The 14,589-nt window shown below is 59.3% G+C and overlaps 1 protein-coding gene across 3 annotated transcripts; it reads left to right on the forward strand.

Annotated features, from left to right (window-relative positions):
• Window positions 1-838: 838 nt before the first annotated feature.
• LOC113843526 (uncharacterized) lies at window positions 839-12,349 on the forward strand. Of its 3 annotated transcripts, XM_072042971.1 has the most exons (12): window positions 853-4,120; window positions 4,248-4,693; window positions 5,004-5,411; window positions 5,641-6,051; window positions 6,179-6,624; window positions 7,571-7,978; window positions 8,106-8,555; window positions 9,492-9,899; window positions 10,027-10,477; window positions 10,751-11,158; window positions 11,388-11,798; window positions 11,930-12,349. In XM_072042971.1, the coding sequence occupies exons 9-12, from the start codon at window positions 10,417-10,419 to the stop codon at window positions 12,124-12,126; spliced, it is 1,077 nt and encodes a 358-aa protein (XP_071899072.1). In that variant the 5' UTR covers window positions 853-4,120; window positions 4,248-4,693; window positions 5,004-5,411; window positions 5,641-6,051; window positions 6,179-6,624; window positions 7,571-7,978; window positions 8,106-8,555; window positions 9,492-9,899; window positions 10,027-10,416; the 3' UTR covers window positions 12,127-12,349. The 3 variants fall into 3 exon arrangements, 2 of the variants coding, with proteins under 2 accessions (XP_071899071.1, XP_071899072.1); XR_011811720.1 differs by lacking the exons at window positions 9,492-9,899; window positions 10,027-10,477; window positions 10,751-11,158; window positions 11,388-11,798; window positions 11,930-12,349 and having other exon boundaries at window positions 839-4,120; window positions 8,106-9,393; XM_072042970.1 differs by lacking the exons at window positions 7,571-7,978; window positions 8,106-8,555; window positions 9,492-9,899; ... (2 more) ...; window positions 11,388-11,798; window positions 11,930-12,349 and having other exon boundaries at window positions 839-4,120; window positions 6,179-7,344.
• Window positions 12,350-14,589: the final 2,240 nt, after the last annotated feature.

Raw genomic sequence — 14,589 nt, forward strand, 5'->3', positions numbered from 1 at the left:
AGGAGTGGTCAGCATGGATTCACCAAGGGCAAGGCGTGCTCAACCAACCTTGTTGCCTTCTGTGATGGCACCACCAGCTGGGTAGATGGGGGGAGAGCAATGGATGTCATCTACCTTGACTTTAGCAAGGCTTTCGATACTTTCTCCCACAACATCCTGATAGGAAAGCTGAGGAAGTGTGGGACAGAGGAGTGGACAGTAAGGTGGGCTGAGAACTGGCCGAGCTCAGAGGGTGGTGATCGGAGGAGCAGAGTCTGGCTGGAGGCCTGTGACCAGCGGTGTTCCCCAGGGGTCAGTGCTGGGTCCAGTCTCATTCAACGTCTTCATCGACGACCTTGATGAGGGAATAGTGTCTGCCCTCAGCAAGTACACCACTGACACAAAGCTGGGAGGAGTGGCTGACACGCCAGGAGGCTGTGGGGCCATTCAGCGAGACCTGGACCGGCTGGAGAGATGGGCAGGAAGAAACCAAGTGAGGTTTAACAAGAGCAAGTGTAGAGTCCTGCACCTGGGAAGGAACAACCACATGGATCAGTACAGGTAAATTTCCCACCCGTGCGTGTCCGAGGACCTGCAGTTTGCCACAGGGTCCATCTCTCCCTAAACACCTGCACCTGAACTCATTCCCTCACTGCATACACACCTTCCGTTGCCTCTGCTTGCCCTCTGGTCCCTTCTGGCCACCTCCTTTTGGCCTGCAGTGACACCCACGTCTTTCTTTGGTGTCTTGTCCCCTTGGCATCATTACGCTTTTGGTGCTCCCTAGAGCAATCTCTCAGTGAATGCAAAGCCTCCCCTTGGAAAACATCCTTCAGTCTTGTGCTTGCCATCCTGAAATCTTCTTTACTTAGCTGAAAGCCATTTACCATTTTACTACTTGAAAACATAGAAGCTATTTTAACAGGCTCCTTTATCTAAGTAAACTGGAAAAAAATATTACCTGGAGTTAATCATTAACATAATTAAACACTTTAGTTCAAACCAGAACTGTCAGGATCACGCAGACACGGAGGGATTTTGTGGGGCTTTCATATTGCTTTGTGGGGCGATACAAAGTCACAGAAGAAATGAGGTGGGAGCAAGTCTGGAATATTTGGAAAGTATCACGATTTTGAGAAAAGACGGATGGGTCAGGAGAAATTCCTTGTGGTGAAACTCAGATGCTCGGGGAGGGTGGGCTGCTGCTTATAGTATGGGAAATGCTACAAGTGACGTGCAGACCATGCAGGAACCATGGCAGGAACCAGCTGGCCCTGAATCTCTTCCTTTCACCTCCCATTTTACAGATGCTCTGCGGATTCTTAAATGATCCACGGGAATGCAGATGTCTGAGTTGGTACTTTACAGCAGCAGCGTGAGCAGTCTCCATCCAATGGGCCCTTTGTATAAAAATATAAAACAGCCCAGTGGAGTGATTTGGGAAAGCAGGGAGAACTCTGCACAAAGAACGATGCCAAGCCTCTCATCACTGAACTGAACAGGTCTTAGAGCAAGGGTCCTGCTGCAGCCCGGACCTACGGTGTGATTTTAGTCGTGCAAAAGCTGTGGTTGGAAACACCCCACCCACGCGCTGGGAGGGTGGCGGTGGAGCTGGGCGAAGGTGGCACGGCTGAACCCAGCACCCCCAGCCTACCACCCAAAGCCGTGGAGATCACACGTCACAGCTGCAGGCTGACCTGCAGGAGGAAGGTCTGAAAACCACCTCGACCGTCTGTGAGTTACAGCCAAGTATGGAGGGGTGTGAATTTTCTGGTTGGTGCTGAAGCTTTGTTGTTCGAGCTGTGGGTGCTGCGGCTTTGAAGTCCCCCACAGCAGTCAGACACTCTTCCCTCCCAGGTGAGCTGTCTGACCAAGTGAAAGCCAGAGCCCGGTGCTGAGCACTGGGAATGGGAGAAGAGATGTGCAATGGGTACCGTGTGCCGGAGGTGGGATGGCCGTGCATCTCTCTCGTCCGTTGTGCAGGATGAATCGTGGAAGGAATCCACGGGGCACAAGAAATGGAGAAGGATGGTGGCCCAAATCCTGTGGTCCTGACCAAGGAAACCAGGACTCCAAGCCAAGATCTCAGCAATGATCTGTTTGCAAATGAATTGATATTAAGAACAACAATAGTTCTAATTCTTCCAGCTCCTTGTTCTTTGTCCAGTTCAGAGCTTCCTAAAATCCTCCTGAACTTCTCGGCACACTTCTGCTGCCCCAGCCTGCAAGCTGCTACCAGCACGCTTTGCTTGCAGCTCCCTGCTGAGCTCCCAGCCCCTTTGACCATCAACCATATCCTATCCTACCCACTGCAAGCGTGCTCAGTGCAACAGGAAGGAAGAGGAAGAGGGAGGATAGTGTGAAATCGCTCACCATCAGCAGAGCACTGCTCTTGAAGGTGCAGGTTGGGGGAGCTTTGAAGCTCTTGGTGTTTTGCAGAGCTCCCTGCTACCCCGAAGGTGGTCAGTGCCCGTGAGAGTCCTTGAGGTCTGCGGCATCTGAGGGTGAACTGCAGCAGGAAGTAGAAAAGCAAAGAGAGACACGGCAAAGGTGAGGGAGAGCTTATCCGACATGGTCCATGCTCACAAACCAGCAGGTCCGTGCCCTCTGCCAGGCTTCTGGAGAGATGGCTCCCTGGCATCCTCAGTGCCCTTGCGATATCTGGGCTGCTTTCAGGTCCTTTGCTGCCACCAGTGCTTCCCTTCCAGCTGCCCTTCTTGTAGCAGTTGTGGGGACCATTGCACATCTCTGCCTGTCAGGTGGCAAAGAAGGAAGATCCAGGGGAAGCTTCTGCCTCTCTGCCTGCGTGCAGGTTGCCCGTGCATCCCTGTCAGGAGCCCTTTCTTTCTCCATTTCAATACCCTTTATATTTATATTCCAATAAATACCCATTATGTTTATATTCCAATCAATATCTGTTATATTTATATTCCAATATCTGGCAATAAACATTTCCAAGAGGGAGGTACAGCTCCTCACCGTGGGAGGAAGCTGCTCTCTTGGGAAGCCCATGGACCGAATGGCACCGAATGTTTTTACACCAACAGCCAGGGCTGGGCTCCCGTGCAAGAGGCTTGTTTCAGAGCACCACCCTTACCAACCTGTTGGTAGACTGACCTCCTCCCCGAGACGGTCTGCATGCAAATTCTGAGGTCAGCACAGACGCTCAGCTTGTCACGGAGACACCCTGCGTGCAGCCAAGGGGACGGGATGTCTCCGCAGAGCTGCGCCGTTGTCTGCCTCAGCCTGATGCTGGTGGGTAAGTTGGGATGGGGCGAGCGGAAAGCACCTTGGGTGCTGTGGGAGCTGCGGGTGGGATAAGCTTGAGCTCAGGGAAAGGAAAGGAAGAAGCTGGTGGTGACTGTGGAGTGCTCACCTCAAGCACAGATGGCTGGGGACGTTGGGGAAAGATCAGGGGGTTTCTGTGCTCATTCCCAAACATCGGCTGAGGGCTGGACCCAGCACAGATGTTCATGGAGCTCCTGCTCCCTGCTCGTGCTGCTGTGCAAGTGCTGCTGGTCCCTGGGTGGCCCGTGAGGGGGGATACCTGCAGGATGGCCGTGCCAGCTGGAGAGCTGCGTCCCGTGGGCATCCCACCACCGGGGATGCAAGGGATGCGTTTTGCTGAGAGCCAGAAGAGGTGCGCGAGGAAGTGGTGGTGGGGCAGGGGGGGCTGCGAGCGCTGTGCTGCAAGGGGAGGGAATCTGCAACTGATCTGCTCACCCCTCTGCAGGGCGAAACCTGGGCTTCCTCGTGGAAATCCCGCAGGATGCAGTCACTGGCACCGTGGGGCAGTCCGTGCTCCTGCCCGTCTCCTACAGATTCAACAGCACCCCTCATTTCCCACTGTCGATTATGTGGATGTTTGTTCACCCCTCACAAAAAATCAGCACTTGTGCTGTGCACAACTGCTCCCTGGATGATGGGGGGGCTCCCAAGAACTGCTCCACAAACTGTTACCCCTATCCTACACACTGGGGCCGTGTTGAGCTCTTCCCCGAGAACGCATCCCTGCTGCTGCGGGACCTGCAGCTCAGTGACAGCGGGGTGTACACCGTCAGCTTTGTACAGCAAAGACAAAGCAGGAACATCACCCTGACCGTGCTCAAGCAGCCTGTCCCCACAGATCCTACCAGCGAAGGTAAGTGTCCCTGTGCTGCCCTGGCAGCATTCCTGCCCCTCCTGATGGGGACAGCACGGGACCCCTGCGGAGGTGTCCTGGGGAGGTGGCAGCCTCCCGATGCCACATCTCCTCTCTCCTACCGCAGGCACTTCTCAACCAGCAGGAAGAATAGCCACACGCATCCCTTGCTGCATCCTCGGAGGCTGCTACTGCTTCATCCTGCTGCTCCTGCAGCTGCTCTTCCACCTGTGCTGGCTGCGGGGCAGCCGTGGGGAAGCCTGCGGCTGCTGCTGGGGAGAAGGGAGCCAGCGTGCGGGAGCAGCCAGGGCCGGGGCACAATGAAGTGCCCAGAGTGGGGGCACAGGGGACACCCCACAGCCCCCTCTGTCCCCGCAGCCCCAAAGCGTGCAGGTGGCACAGGAAGGAGCCGGGGCTCGCCCGCCCGCCCGCAGCGAACCCCACGGCGCCGAGGGGCTGAGCGAGAGCCTCCGACTTCCTCCTGGCCCAGGCGAGCGCAGCAGCCGCAGGCGATGTGTCCCGGCCGGCGCTGCTGGGGCCTCGGCTCCCTCCTGCTGCTGCTGCTGCTGCTCGGTGAGCTGGGGACGGGGCCACTGGCTTTGCCCTGGGGGTAGCTTGGGGGTTGTGGCTGGAGAAGCCAGCAGAGAGGAGGCTGGGGCCAAGGGGTTTTCAGGGCAGGTGGTGCAGGGAGCACCCTGGGGAGGCTGCGTCCAGTGGGGTCCCCAAAATCAAGGGCACCGCGCTGAGGTCTGGTGTCTGGGTGTGAGGCTCCTGTCAGGGGGCGGTGGGGCAGGGTGGGCTGAGCGCTGTACTCCAAGGGGGGAGAATCTGCCGCTGCCCTGCTGAGCTGCTGAGCTGCTGAGCTGTCTCTTCCCCTCTGCAGGGCAAAACCTGGGCTTCCTCCTGGAAATCCCGCAGGATGCAGTCACTGGCACCGTGGGGCACTCCGTGCTCCTTCCCATCTCCTACAGATGCAACAGCACCTCTTGCTTCCCACTGTCAATTAAGTGGCTGTTTGGTCACACCTCACAAAGAACCATCTCCTGCACCGTGCAGAAGTGCTCTCTGGATGATGGGGGGGCTCCCAAGAACTGCTCCACAAACTGCTTCCCCCATCCTGCACATTGGGGCCGTGTTGTGCTCTTCCCCGAGAACGCATCCCTGCTGCTATGGGACCTGCGGCTCAGTGACAGCGGGGTGTACACCGTCAGCCTCCAGCACCAAATACAAATCAGGAACATCACCCTGACCGTGCTCCAGCAGCCTGTCACCCCAGACCATTCCAGCGAAGGTAAGTGTCCCTGTGCTGGGCACAGGCACCTCCTGCACTGCCCCAGCCATGGGAACCATCGGGCACAGACAGAATTTCGGTCCCTCCTTCCAAGGGGCCAAGCCACTGTAGCGAAGGGAGGATTCCCAGCGCTTTCTTATGCAGTCCTGGTTGTGCTATTCTGGTTGTAGCTCGAAGCCCAGCTCCAAGGGGGAGAGTCTGCTGCTGATCTGCCTCTTCCCCTCTGCAGGGAGAAACCTGGGCTTCCTCGTGGAAATCCCGCAGGATGCAGTCACTGGCACCGTGGGGCAGTCCGTGCTCCTGCCCGTCTCCTACAGATGCAACAGCACCTCTTGCTTCCCGGTGGCAATTCATTGGCTGTTTAGTCACCCCTTAGAAACAATCATTGCCTGCACAGTGCAGAACTGCTCCCTGGGTGATGGGGGGGCTCCCAAGAACTGCTCCACAAAATGGTACCCCTATCCTACACATCGGGGCCGTGTTGAGCTCTTCCCCGAGAACGCATCCCTGCTGCTGCGGGACCTGCGGCTCAGTGACAGCGGGGTGTACACCGTCAGCTTCCAACAGCACCAAAGACAAAGCAGGCACATCACCCTGACCGTGCTCCAGCAGCCTTTCCCCACAGAACCTTCCAGCAAAGGTAAGTGTCCCTGTGCTGCCCTGGCAGCATTCCTGCCCCTCCTGATGGGGACAGCACGGGACCCCTGCGGAGGTGTCCTGGGGAGGTGGCAGCCTCCCGATGCCACATCTCCTCTCTCCTACCGCAGGCACTTCTCAACCAGCAGGAAGAATAGCCACACGCATCCCTTGCTGCATCCTCGGAGGCTGCTACTGCTTCATCCTGCTGCTCCTGCAGCTGCTCTTCCACCTGTGCTGGCTGCGGGGCAGCCGTGGGGAAGCCTGCGGCTGCTGCTGGGGAGAAGGGAGCCAGCGTGCGGGAGCAGCCGGGGCCGGGGCACAATGAAGTGCCCAGAGTGGGGGCACAGGGGACACCCCACAGCCCCCTCTGTCCCCGCAGCCCCAAAGCGTGCAGGTGGCACAGGAAGGAGCCGGGGCTCGCCCGCCCGCCCGCAGCGAACCCCACGGCGCCGAGGGGCTGAGCGAGAGCCTCCGACTTCCTCCTGGCCCAGGCGAGCGCAGCAGCCGCAGGCGATGTGTCCCGGCCGGCGCTGCTGGGGCCTCGGCTCCCTCCTGCTGCTGCTGCTGCTGCTCGGTGAGCTGGGGACGGGGCCACTGCGGCTGGAGAAGCCAGCGGGGAGGAGGCTGGGGCCAAAGGGTTGTCAGGGCAGGTGGTGCAGGGAGCACCCTGGAGCGGCTGCATTCAGTGGGGTTCCCAAAATCAATGGCGCCGCGCTGAGGTCCGGTGTCTGGGCATGAGGCTCCTGTCAGGGGGCGGTGTGCTGTACTGCGTCTGGCTGGGATGTCAGCTTTCCCTGCAGCAGCCCACACAGTGCTGGGCTCTGCACTTGCAGCTGGAGCAGCAGTGGGATCAGCCCAGTGCTGTGTCTGCTGCTGAGCAGAGCTGGCACGGCACCAGGGCTCTCTCTCACCCTCCTGCGGGTGGGCAACGAAGGGAAACAGGAACATCCCCAGGGCAGCTGCCCTAAACCAACCAAAGGGATATTCCGTACCACCTGGTGGCACACTCAGCAATATCGGGTGGAAAAAGGAGGAAGAGGGGAGAGCTGGGCTCTCGTTGCAAAAACATCGGTCCTGCTGAACACTGGCTACGTGCGTTGAGGCTCTGCTGCAAGGACGTGGTCAAGCACCGCTCACTTGTGGGAAGCAGAGAGTAATTTCTTTCCTCTGCACTTCAACATAGCCTTTATGGGTTCTGTTTGGCTTTGTTTTTTTTCCCTCTCTTTTCCCCTTTCAATTTTTTTCCCTTTAGCTGAATTGTTTAATTAATGCTAATCTTTCCTTCATAATTATTTTTTCCCTTAAATAAAATGACCCCTGTATCAACCCGTGAGTTGTTCTTTCCGTTACTTCTTCCCCTCCTCTGCTAAGGAGGGGGAGTGAGAGACAGGTTGTGGCGTTCAGCTGCCTAACACGGTAAAACCACCCCAAGGGGCAGGGTGGGCTGAGCGCTGTGCTCCAAGGGGGGAGAATCTGCCGCTGCCCTGCTGAGCTGCTGATCTGCCTCTTCCCCTCTGCAGGGCAAAACCTGGGCTTCCTCCTGGAAATCCCGCAGGATGCAGTCACTGGCACCGTGGGGCAGTCCGTGCTCCTGCCCGTCTCCTACAGATGCAACAGCACCTCTTGCTTCCCGGTGGCAATTCAGTGGCTGTTTAGTCACCCCTTAGAAACAATCATTGCCTGCACAGTGCAGAACTGCTCCCTGGGTGATGGGGGGGCTCCCAAGAACTGCTCCACAAAATGGTACCCCTATCCTACACATCGGGGCCGTGTTGAGCTCTTCCCCGAGAACGCATCCCTGCTGCTGCGGGACCTGCGGCTCAGTGACAGCGGGGTGTACACTGTCAGCCTCCAGCACCAAAGACAAATCAGGCACATCGCCCTGACCGTGCTCGTGCAGCCTGTCCCCACAGATCCTACCAGCAAAGGTAAGTGTCCCTGTGCTGCCCTGGCAGCATTCCTGCCCCTCCTGATGGGGACAGCACGGGACCCCTGCGGAGGTGTCCTGGGGAGGTGGCAGCCTCCCGATGCCACATCTCCTCTCTCCTACCGCAGGCACTTCTCAACCAGCAGGAAGAATAGCCACACGCATCCCTTGCTGCATCCTCGGAGGCTGCTACTGCTTCATCCTGCTGCTCCTGCAGCTGCTCTTCCACCTGTGCTGGCTGCGGGGCAGCCGTGGGGAAGCCTGCGGCTGCTGCTGGGGAGAAGGGAGCCAGCGTGCGGGAGCAGCCAGGGCCGGGGCACAATGAAGTGCCCAGAGTGGGGGGGGGCACAGGGGACACCCCACAGCCCCCTCTGTCCCCGCAGCCCCAAAGCGTGCAGGTGGCACAGGAAGGAGCCGGGGCTCGCCCGCCCGCCCGCAGCGAACCCCACGGCGCCGAGGGGCTGAGCGAGAGCCTCCGACTTCCTCCTGGCCCAGGCGAGCGCAGCAGCCGCAGGCGATGTGTCCCGGCCGGCGCTGCTGGGGCCTCGGCTCCCTCCTGCTGCTGCTGCTGCTGCTCGGTGAGCTGGGGACGGGGCCACTGCGGCTGGAGAAGCCAGCGGGGAGGAGGCTGGGGCCAAGGTCTGGGGGTGCAGGTGATGCGGAGCCCACCCTGGGGTGGCTGCGTCCAGTGGGGTCCCCAAAATCAAGGGCACCACGCTGGTGTCTGGATATGAGGCTCCTGTCAGGGGGCGGTGTGCTGTACTGCGTCTGGCTGGGATGTCAGCTTTCCCTGCAGCAGCCCACACAGTGCTGGGCTCTGCACTTGCAGCTGGAGCAGCAGTGGGATCAGCCCAGTGCTGTGTCTGCTGCTGAGCAGAGCTGGCACGGCACCAGGGCTCTCTCTCACCCTCCTGCGGGTGGGCAACGAAGGGAAACAGGAACATCCCCAGGGCAGCTGCCCTAAACCAACCAAAGGGATATTCCGTACCACCTGGTGGCACACTCAGCAATATCGGGTGGAAAAAGGAGGAAGAGGGGAGAGCTGGGCTCTCGTTGCGAAAACATCGGTCCTCCTGAACACCGGTTACGTGCGTTGAGGCTCTGCTGCAAGGACGTGGTCAAGCACCACTCACTTGTGGGAAGTAGAGAGTAATTTCTTTCCTCTGCAAGTCAACACAGCCTTTATAAGTTTTGTTTTGCTTTTTTTTTTCCCTCTCTTTTCCCCTTTCAATTTTTTTCCCTTTAGTTGAATTGTTTAATTAATGCTAATCTTTCCTTCATAATTATTTTTTCCCTTAAATAAAATGACCCCTGTATCAACCCGTGAGTTGTTCTTTCCTTTACTTCTTCCCCTCCTCTTCAAAGGAGGGGGAGTGAGAGACAGGTTGTGGCGTTCAGCTGCCTACCACGGTAAAACCAGCACACGGGGCAGGGTGGGCTGAGCGCTGTGCTCCAAGGGGGGAGAATCTGCCGCTGCCCTGCTGAGCTGCTGATCTGCCTCTTCCCCTCTGCAGGGCGAAACCTGGGCTTTCTCCTGGAAATCCCGCAGGATGCAGTCACTGGCACCGTGGGGCAGTCCGTGCTCCTGCCCGTCTCCTACAGATGCAACAGCACCTCTTGCTTCCCGGTGGCAATTCAGTGGCTGTTTAGTCACCCCTTAGAAACAATCATCGCCTGCACAGTGCAGAACTGCTCCCTGGATGATGGGGGGGCTCCCAAGAACTGCTACAAAAAATGTTACCCCAATCCTACACATTCAGGCCGTGTTGTGCTCTTCCCCGAGAACGCATCCCTGCTGCTGCGGGACCTGCGGCTCAGTGACAGCGGGGTGTACACCGTCAGCTTCCAGCACCAAATACAGATCAGGCACATCACCCTGACCGTGCTCCAGCAGCCTGTCCCCACAGATCCTACCAGCGAAGGTAAGTGTCCCTGTGCTGCCCTGGCAGCATTCCTGCCCCTCCTGATGGGGACAGCACGGGACCCCTGCAGAGGTGTCCTGGGGAGGTGGCAGCCTCCCGATGCCACATCTCCTCTCTCCTACCGCAGGCACTTCTCAACCAGCAGGAAGAATAGCCACACGCATCCCTTGCTGCATCCTCAGAGGCTGCTACTGCTTCATCCTGCTGCTCCTGCAGCTGCTCTTCCACCTGTGCTGGCTGCGGGGCAGCCGTGGGGAAGCCTGCGGCTGCTGCTGGGGAGAAGGGAGCCAGCGTGCGGGAGCAGCCAGGGCTGGGGCACAATGAAGTGCCCAGAGTGGGGGGGGGGCACAGGGGACACCCCACAGCCCCCTCTGTCCCCGAAGCCCCAAAGCGTGCAGGTGGCACAGGAAGGAGCCGGGGCTCGCCCGCCCGCCCGCAGCGAACCCCACGGCGCCGAGGGGCTGAGCGAGAGCCTCCGACTTCCTCCTGGCCCAGGCGAGCGCAGCAGCCGCAGGCGATGTGTCCCGGCCGGCGCTGCTGGGGCCTCGGCTCCCTCCTGCTGCTGCTGCTGCTGCTCGGTGAGCTGGGGACGGGGCCACTGCGGCTGGAGAAGCCAGCGGGGACGAGGCTGGGGCCAAGGGGCTGGGGGTGCAGGTGATGCAGGGAGAACCCTGGGGCGGCTGCATCCAGTGGGGTCTCCAAAAATAAGGGCGCTGCGCTGAGATCTGGTGTGTGGGTGTGAGGCTCCTGTCAGGGGGCGGTGGGGCAGGGTGGGCTGAGCGCTGTGCTCCAAGGGGGGAGAATCTGCCGCTGCCCTGCTGAGCTGCTGAATTGCCTCTTCCCCTCTGCAGGGCAAAACCTGGGCTTCCTCCTGGAAATCCCGCAGGATGCAGTCACTGGCACCGTGGGGCAGTCCGTGCTCCTGCCCGTCTCCTACAGATGCAACAGCACCCCTTGCTTCCCACTGTCAATTAGGTGGATATTTGGTCACACCTCACAAGTAATCATCGCCTGCACAGTGCACAACTGCTCCCTGGATGATGGCGGGGCTCCCAAGAACTGCTCCACAACCTGTTTCCCCCATCCTGCACATTGGGGCCGTGTTGTGCTCTTCCCCGAGAACGCATCCCTGCTGCTGCGGGACCTGTGGCTCAGTGACAGCGGGGTGTACACCGTCAGCCTCCAGCACCAAAGACAAAGCAGGAACATCACCCTGACCGTGCTCGAGCAGCCTGTCCCCACAGATCCTACCAGCAAAGGTAAGTGTCCCTGTGCTGGGCACAGGCACCTCCTGCACTGCCCCAGCCATGGGAACCATCGGGCACAGACAGAATTTCGGTCCCTGCTTCCAAGGGGCCAAGCCACTGTAGCGAAGGGAGGATTCCCAACGCTTTATTATGCAGTGCTGGTTGTGCTATTCTGGTTGTAGCTCGAAGCCCAGCTCCAAGGGGGAGAGTCTGCTGCTGATCTGCCTCTTCCCCTCTGCAGGGCGAAACCTGGGCTTCCTCCTGGAAATCCCGCAGGATGCAGTCACTGGCACCGTGGGGCAGTCCGTGCTCCTGCCCGTCTCCTACAGATGCAACAGCACCCCTTGCTTCCCAGTGGCAATTCAGTGGCTGTTTAGTCACCCCATAGAAAGAATCATTGCCTGCACAGTGCAGAACTGCTCCCTGGGTGATGGGGGGGCTCCCAAGAACTGCTCCACAAACTGTTACTCCTATCGTACACACTGGGGCCGTGTTGAGCTCTTCCCCGAGAACGCATCCCTGCTGCTGCGGGACCTGCGGCTCAGTGACAGCGGGGTGTACACCGTCAGCTTCCTACAGAACCAAAGACAAATCAGGCACATCACCCTGACCGTGCTCGAGCAGCCTGTCCCCACAGAGCCTACCAGGGAAGGTAAGTGTCCCTGTGCTGCCCTGGCAGCATTCCTGCCCCTCCTGATGGGGACAGCACGGGACCCCTGTGGAGGTGTCCCAAGGGAGGAGGTGGCAGCCTCCCGATGCCACATCTCCTCTCTCCTACCGCAGGCACTTCTCAACCAGCAGGAAGAATAGCCACACGCATCCCTTGCTGCATCCTCAGAGGCTGCTACTGCTTCATCCTGCTGCTCCTGCAGCTGCTCTTCCACCTGTGCTGGCTGCGGGGCAGCCGTGGGGAAGCCTGCGGCTGCTGCTGGGGAGAAGGGAGCCAGCGTGCGGGAGCAGCCAGGGCCGGGGCACAATGAAGTGCCCGCAGTGCCCGGCCACAAGGAAGGCGCTCAGCTGCTGCCTCGGGGCTGCTTTTCCCTCTGGCACCTGCCCCTCTGCTGGACAAACCGGGCTCCCGGCCCCTGCCTGCCCCCAGTGCACAACCACTCCCCACGCTCACATACCCCTGCTGTGAAATTCCTGCTCCCAATTCAAACACCAAATAAACACCTTTCCTCTGGCCTCCCTGTCTCCAAAGTGCCTGGCATGGGGCTGCAGCACCACCTGAAGCAGTTGCAGCACCAAAGCGAGAGCCGGGAGAGATTCCCAAAGCTCCTGGCCAGCCCCAGGTGGCAGTGGCACCTCGCAGTGGGGCTGGAGACTCCAAAAGCTGCTTTTGTGGGGCAGGGGCTGGGCGGCTGCTGAGGCTAAAGGGTGACAGCTTCAGGAACATCCTCCAAGCGATTGAGCTGCATCCCCTGGAAAATCCCCCCAAAATGGGGATGCGATGGACGCATTTTCTGGCAGCTCCCTGCTGTGAGCATGGAAGGGGTGCTGGGGCAGAAGCAGCGCCCGCAGTGGGGGCACAGGGGACACCCCACAGCCCCCTCTGTCCCCGAAGCCCCAAAGCGTGCAGGTGGCACAGGAAGGAGCCGGGGCTCGCCCGCCCGCCCGCAGCGAACCCCACGGCGCCGAGGGGCTGAGCGAGAGCCTCCGACTTCCTCCTGGCCCAGGCGAGCGCAGCAGCCGCAGGCGATGTGTCCCGGCCGGCGCTGCTGGGGCCTCGGCTCCCTCCTGCTGCTGCTGCTGCTGCTCGGTGAGCTGGGGACGGGGCCACTGCGGCTGGAGAAGCCAGCGGGGAGGAGGCTGGGGCCAAGGGGCTGGGGGTGCAGGTGATGCAGGGAGCACCCTGGGGCGGCTGCATCCAATGGGGTCCCCAAAATCAAGGGCACCGCGCTGGTGTCTGGATATGAGGCTCCTGTCAGGGGGCAGTGTGCTGTACTGCGTCTGGCTGGGATGTCAGCTTTCCCTGCAGCAGCCCACACAGTGCTGGGCTCTGCACTTGCAGCTGGAACAGCAGTGGGATCAGCCCAGTGCTGTGTCTGCTGCTGAGCAGAGCTGGCACGGCACCAGGGCTCTCTCTCACCCTCCTGGGGGTGGGCAAAGAAGTGAAACAGGAACATCCCCAGGGCAGCTGCCCTAAACCAACCAAAGGGATATTCCGTACCACCTGGTGGCACACTCAGCAATATCGGGTGGAAAAAGGAGGAAGAGGGGAGGGCTGGGCTCTCGTTGCGAAAACGTCGGTCCTCCTGAACACTGGCTACGTGCGTTGAGGCTCTGCTGCAAGGACGTGGTCAAGCACCGCTCACTTGTGGGAAGCAGAGAGTAATTTCTTTCCTCTGCACTTCAACATAGCCTTTAGGAGTTTTGTTTTGCTTTTTTTTTTTTCCCTCTCTTTTCCCCTTTCAATTTTTTTTCCCTTAAGCTGAATTGTTTAATTAATGCTAATATTTCCTTCATAATTATTTTTTCCCTTAAATAAAATGACCCCTGTATCAACCCGTGAGTTGTTCTTTCCGTTACTTCTTCCCCTCCTCTTCTAAGGAGGGGGAGTGAGAGACAGGTTGTGGTGTTCAGCTGCCCAGCACGGTAAAAACACCCCACGGGGCAGGGTGGGCTGAGCGCTGTGCTCCAAGGGGGGAGAATCTGCCCCTGCCCTGCTGAGCTGCTCATCTGCCTCTTCCCCTCTGCAGGGCAAAACCTGGGCCTCCTCGTGGAAATCCCGCAGGATGCAGTCACTGGCACCGTGGGGCAGTCCGTGCTCCTGCCCGTCTCCTACAGATGCAACAGCTTCCCTTGCTTCCCAATGTCAATTAGGTGGATATTTGGTCACACCTCACAAAGAACCATCTTCTGCAGCGTGCACAACTGCTCCCTGGATGATGGGGGCACTCCCAAGAACTGCTCCACAAGCTGTTTCACCAATATTACACATTCAGGCCGTGTTGTGCTCTTCCCCGAGAACGCATCCCTGCTGCTGCAGGACCTGCAGCTCAGTGACAGCGGGGTGTACACCGTCAGCTTCCAGCACCAAATACAAATCAGGAACATCACCCTGACCGTGCTCCAGCAGCCTGTCCCCACAGATCCTACCAGCGAAGGTAAGTGTCCCTGTGCTGCCCTGGCAGCATTCCTGCCCCTCCTGATGGGGACAGCACGGGACCCCTGCAGAGGTGTCCTGGGGAGGTGGCAGCCTCCCGATGCCACATCTCCTCTCTCCTACCGCAGGCACTTCTCAACCAGCAGGAAGAATAGCCACACGCATCCCTTGCTGCATCCTCAGAGGCTGCTACTGCTTCATCCTGCTGCTCCTGCAGCTGCTCTTCCACCTGTGCTGGCTGCGGGGCAGCCGTGGGGAAGCCTGCGGCTGCTGCTGGGGAGAAGGGAGCCAGCGTGCGGGAGCAGCCAGGGCCGGGGCACAATGAAGTGCCCGCAGT

This window comes from Anas platyrhynchos, chromosome 10 (genome assembly GCF_047663525.1).
Source record: "Anas platyrhynchos isolate ZD024472 breed Pekin duck chromosome 10, IASCAAS_PekinDuck_T2T, whole genome shotgun sequence".
Lineage (NCBI taxonomy): Eukaryota > Metazoa > Chordata > Aves > Anseriformes > Anatidae > Anas > Anas platyrhynchos.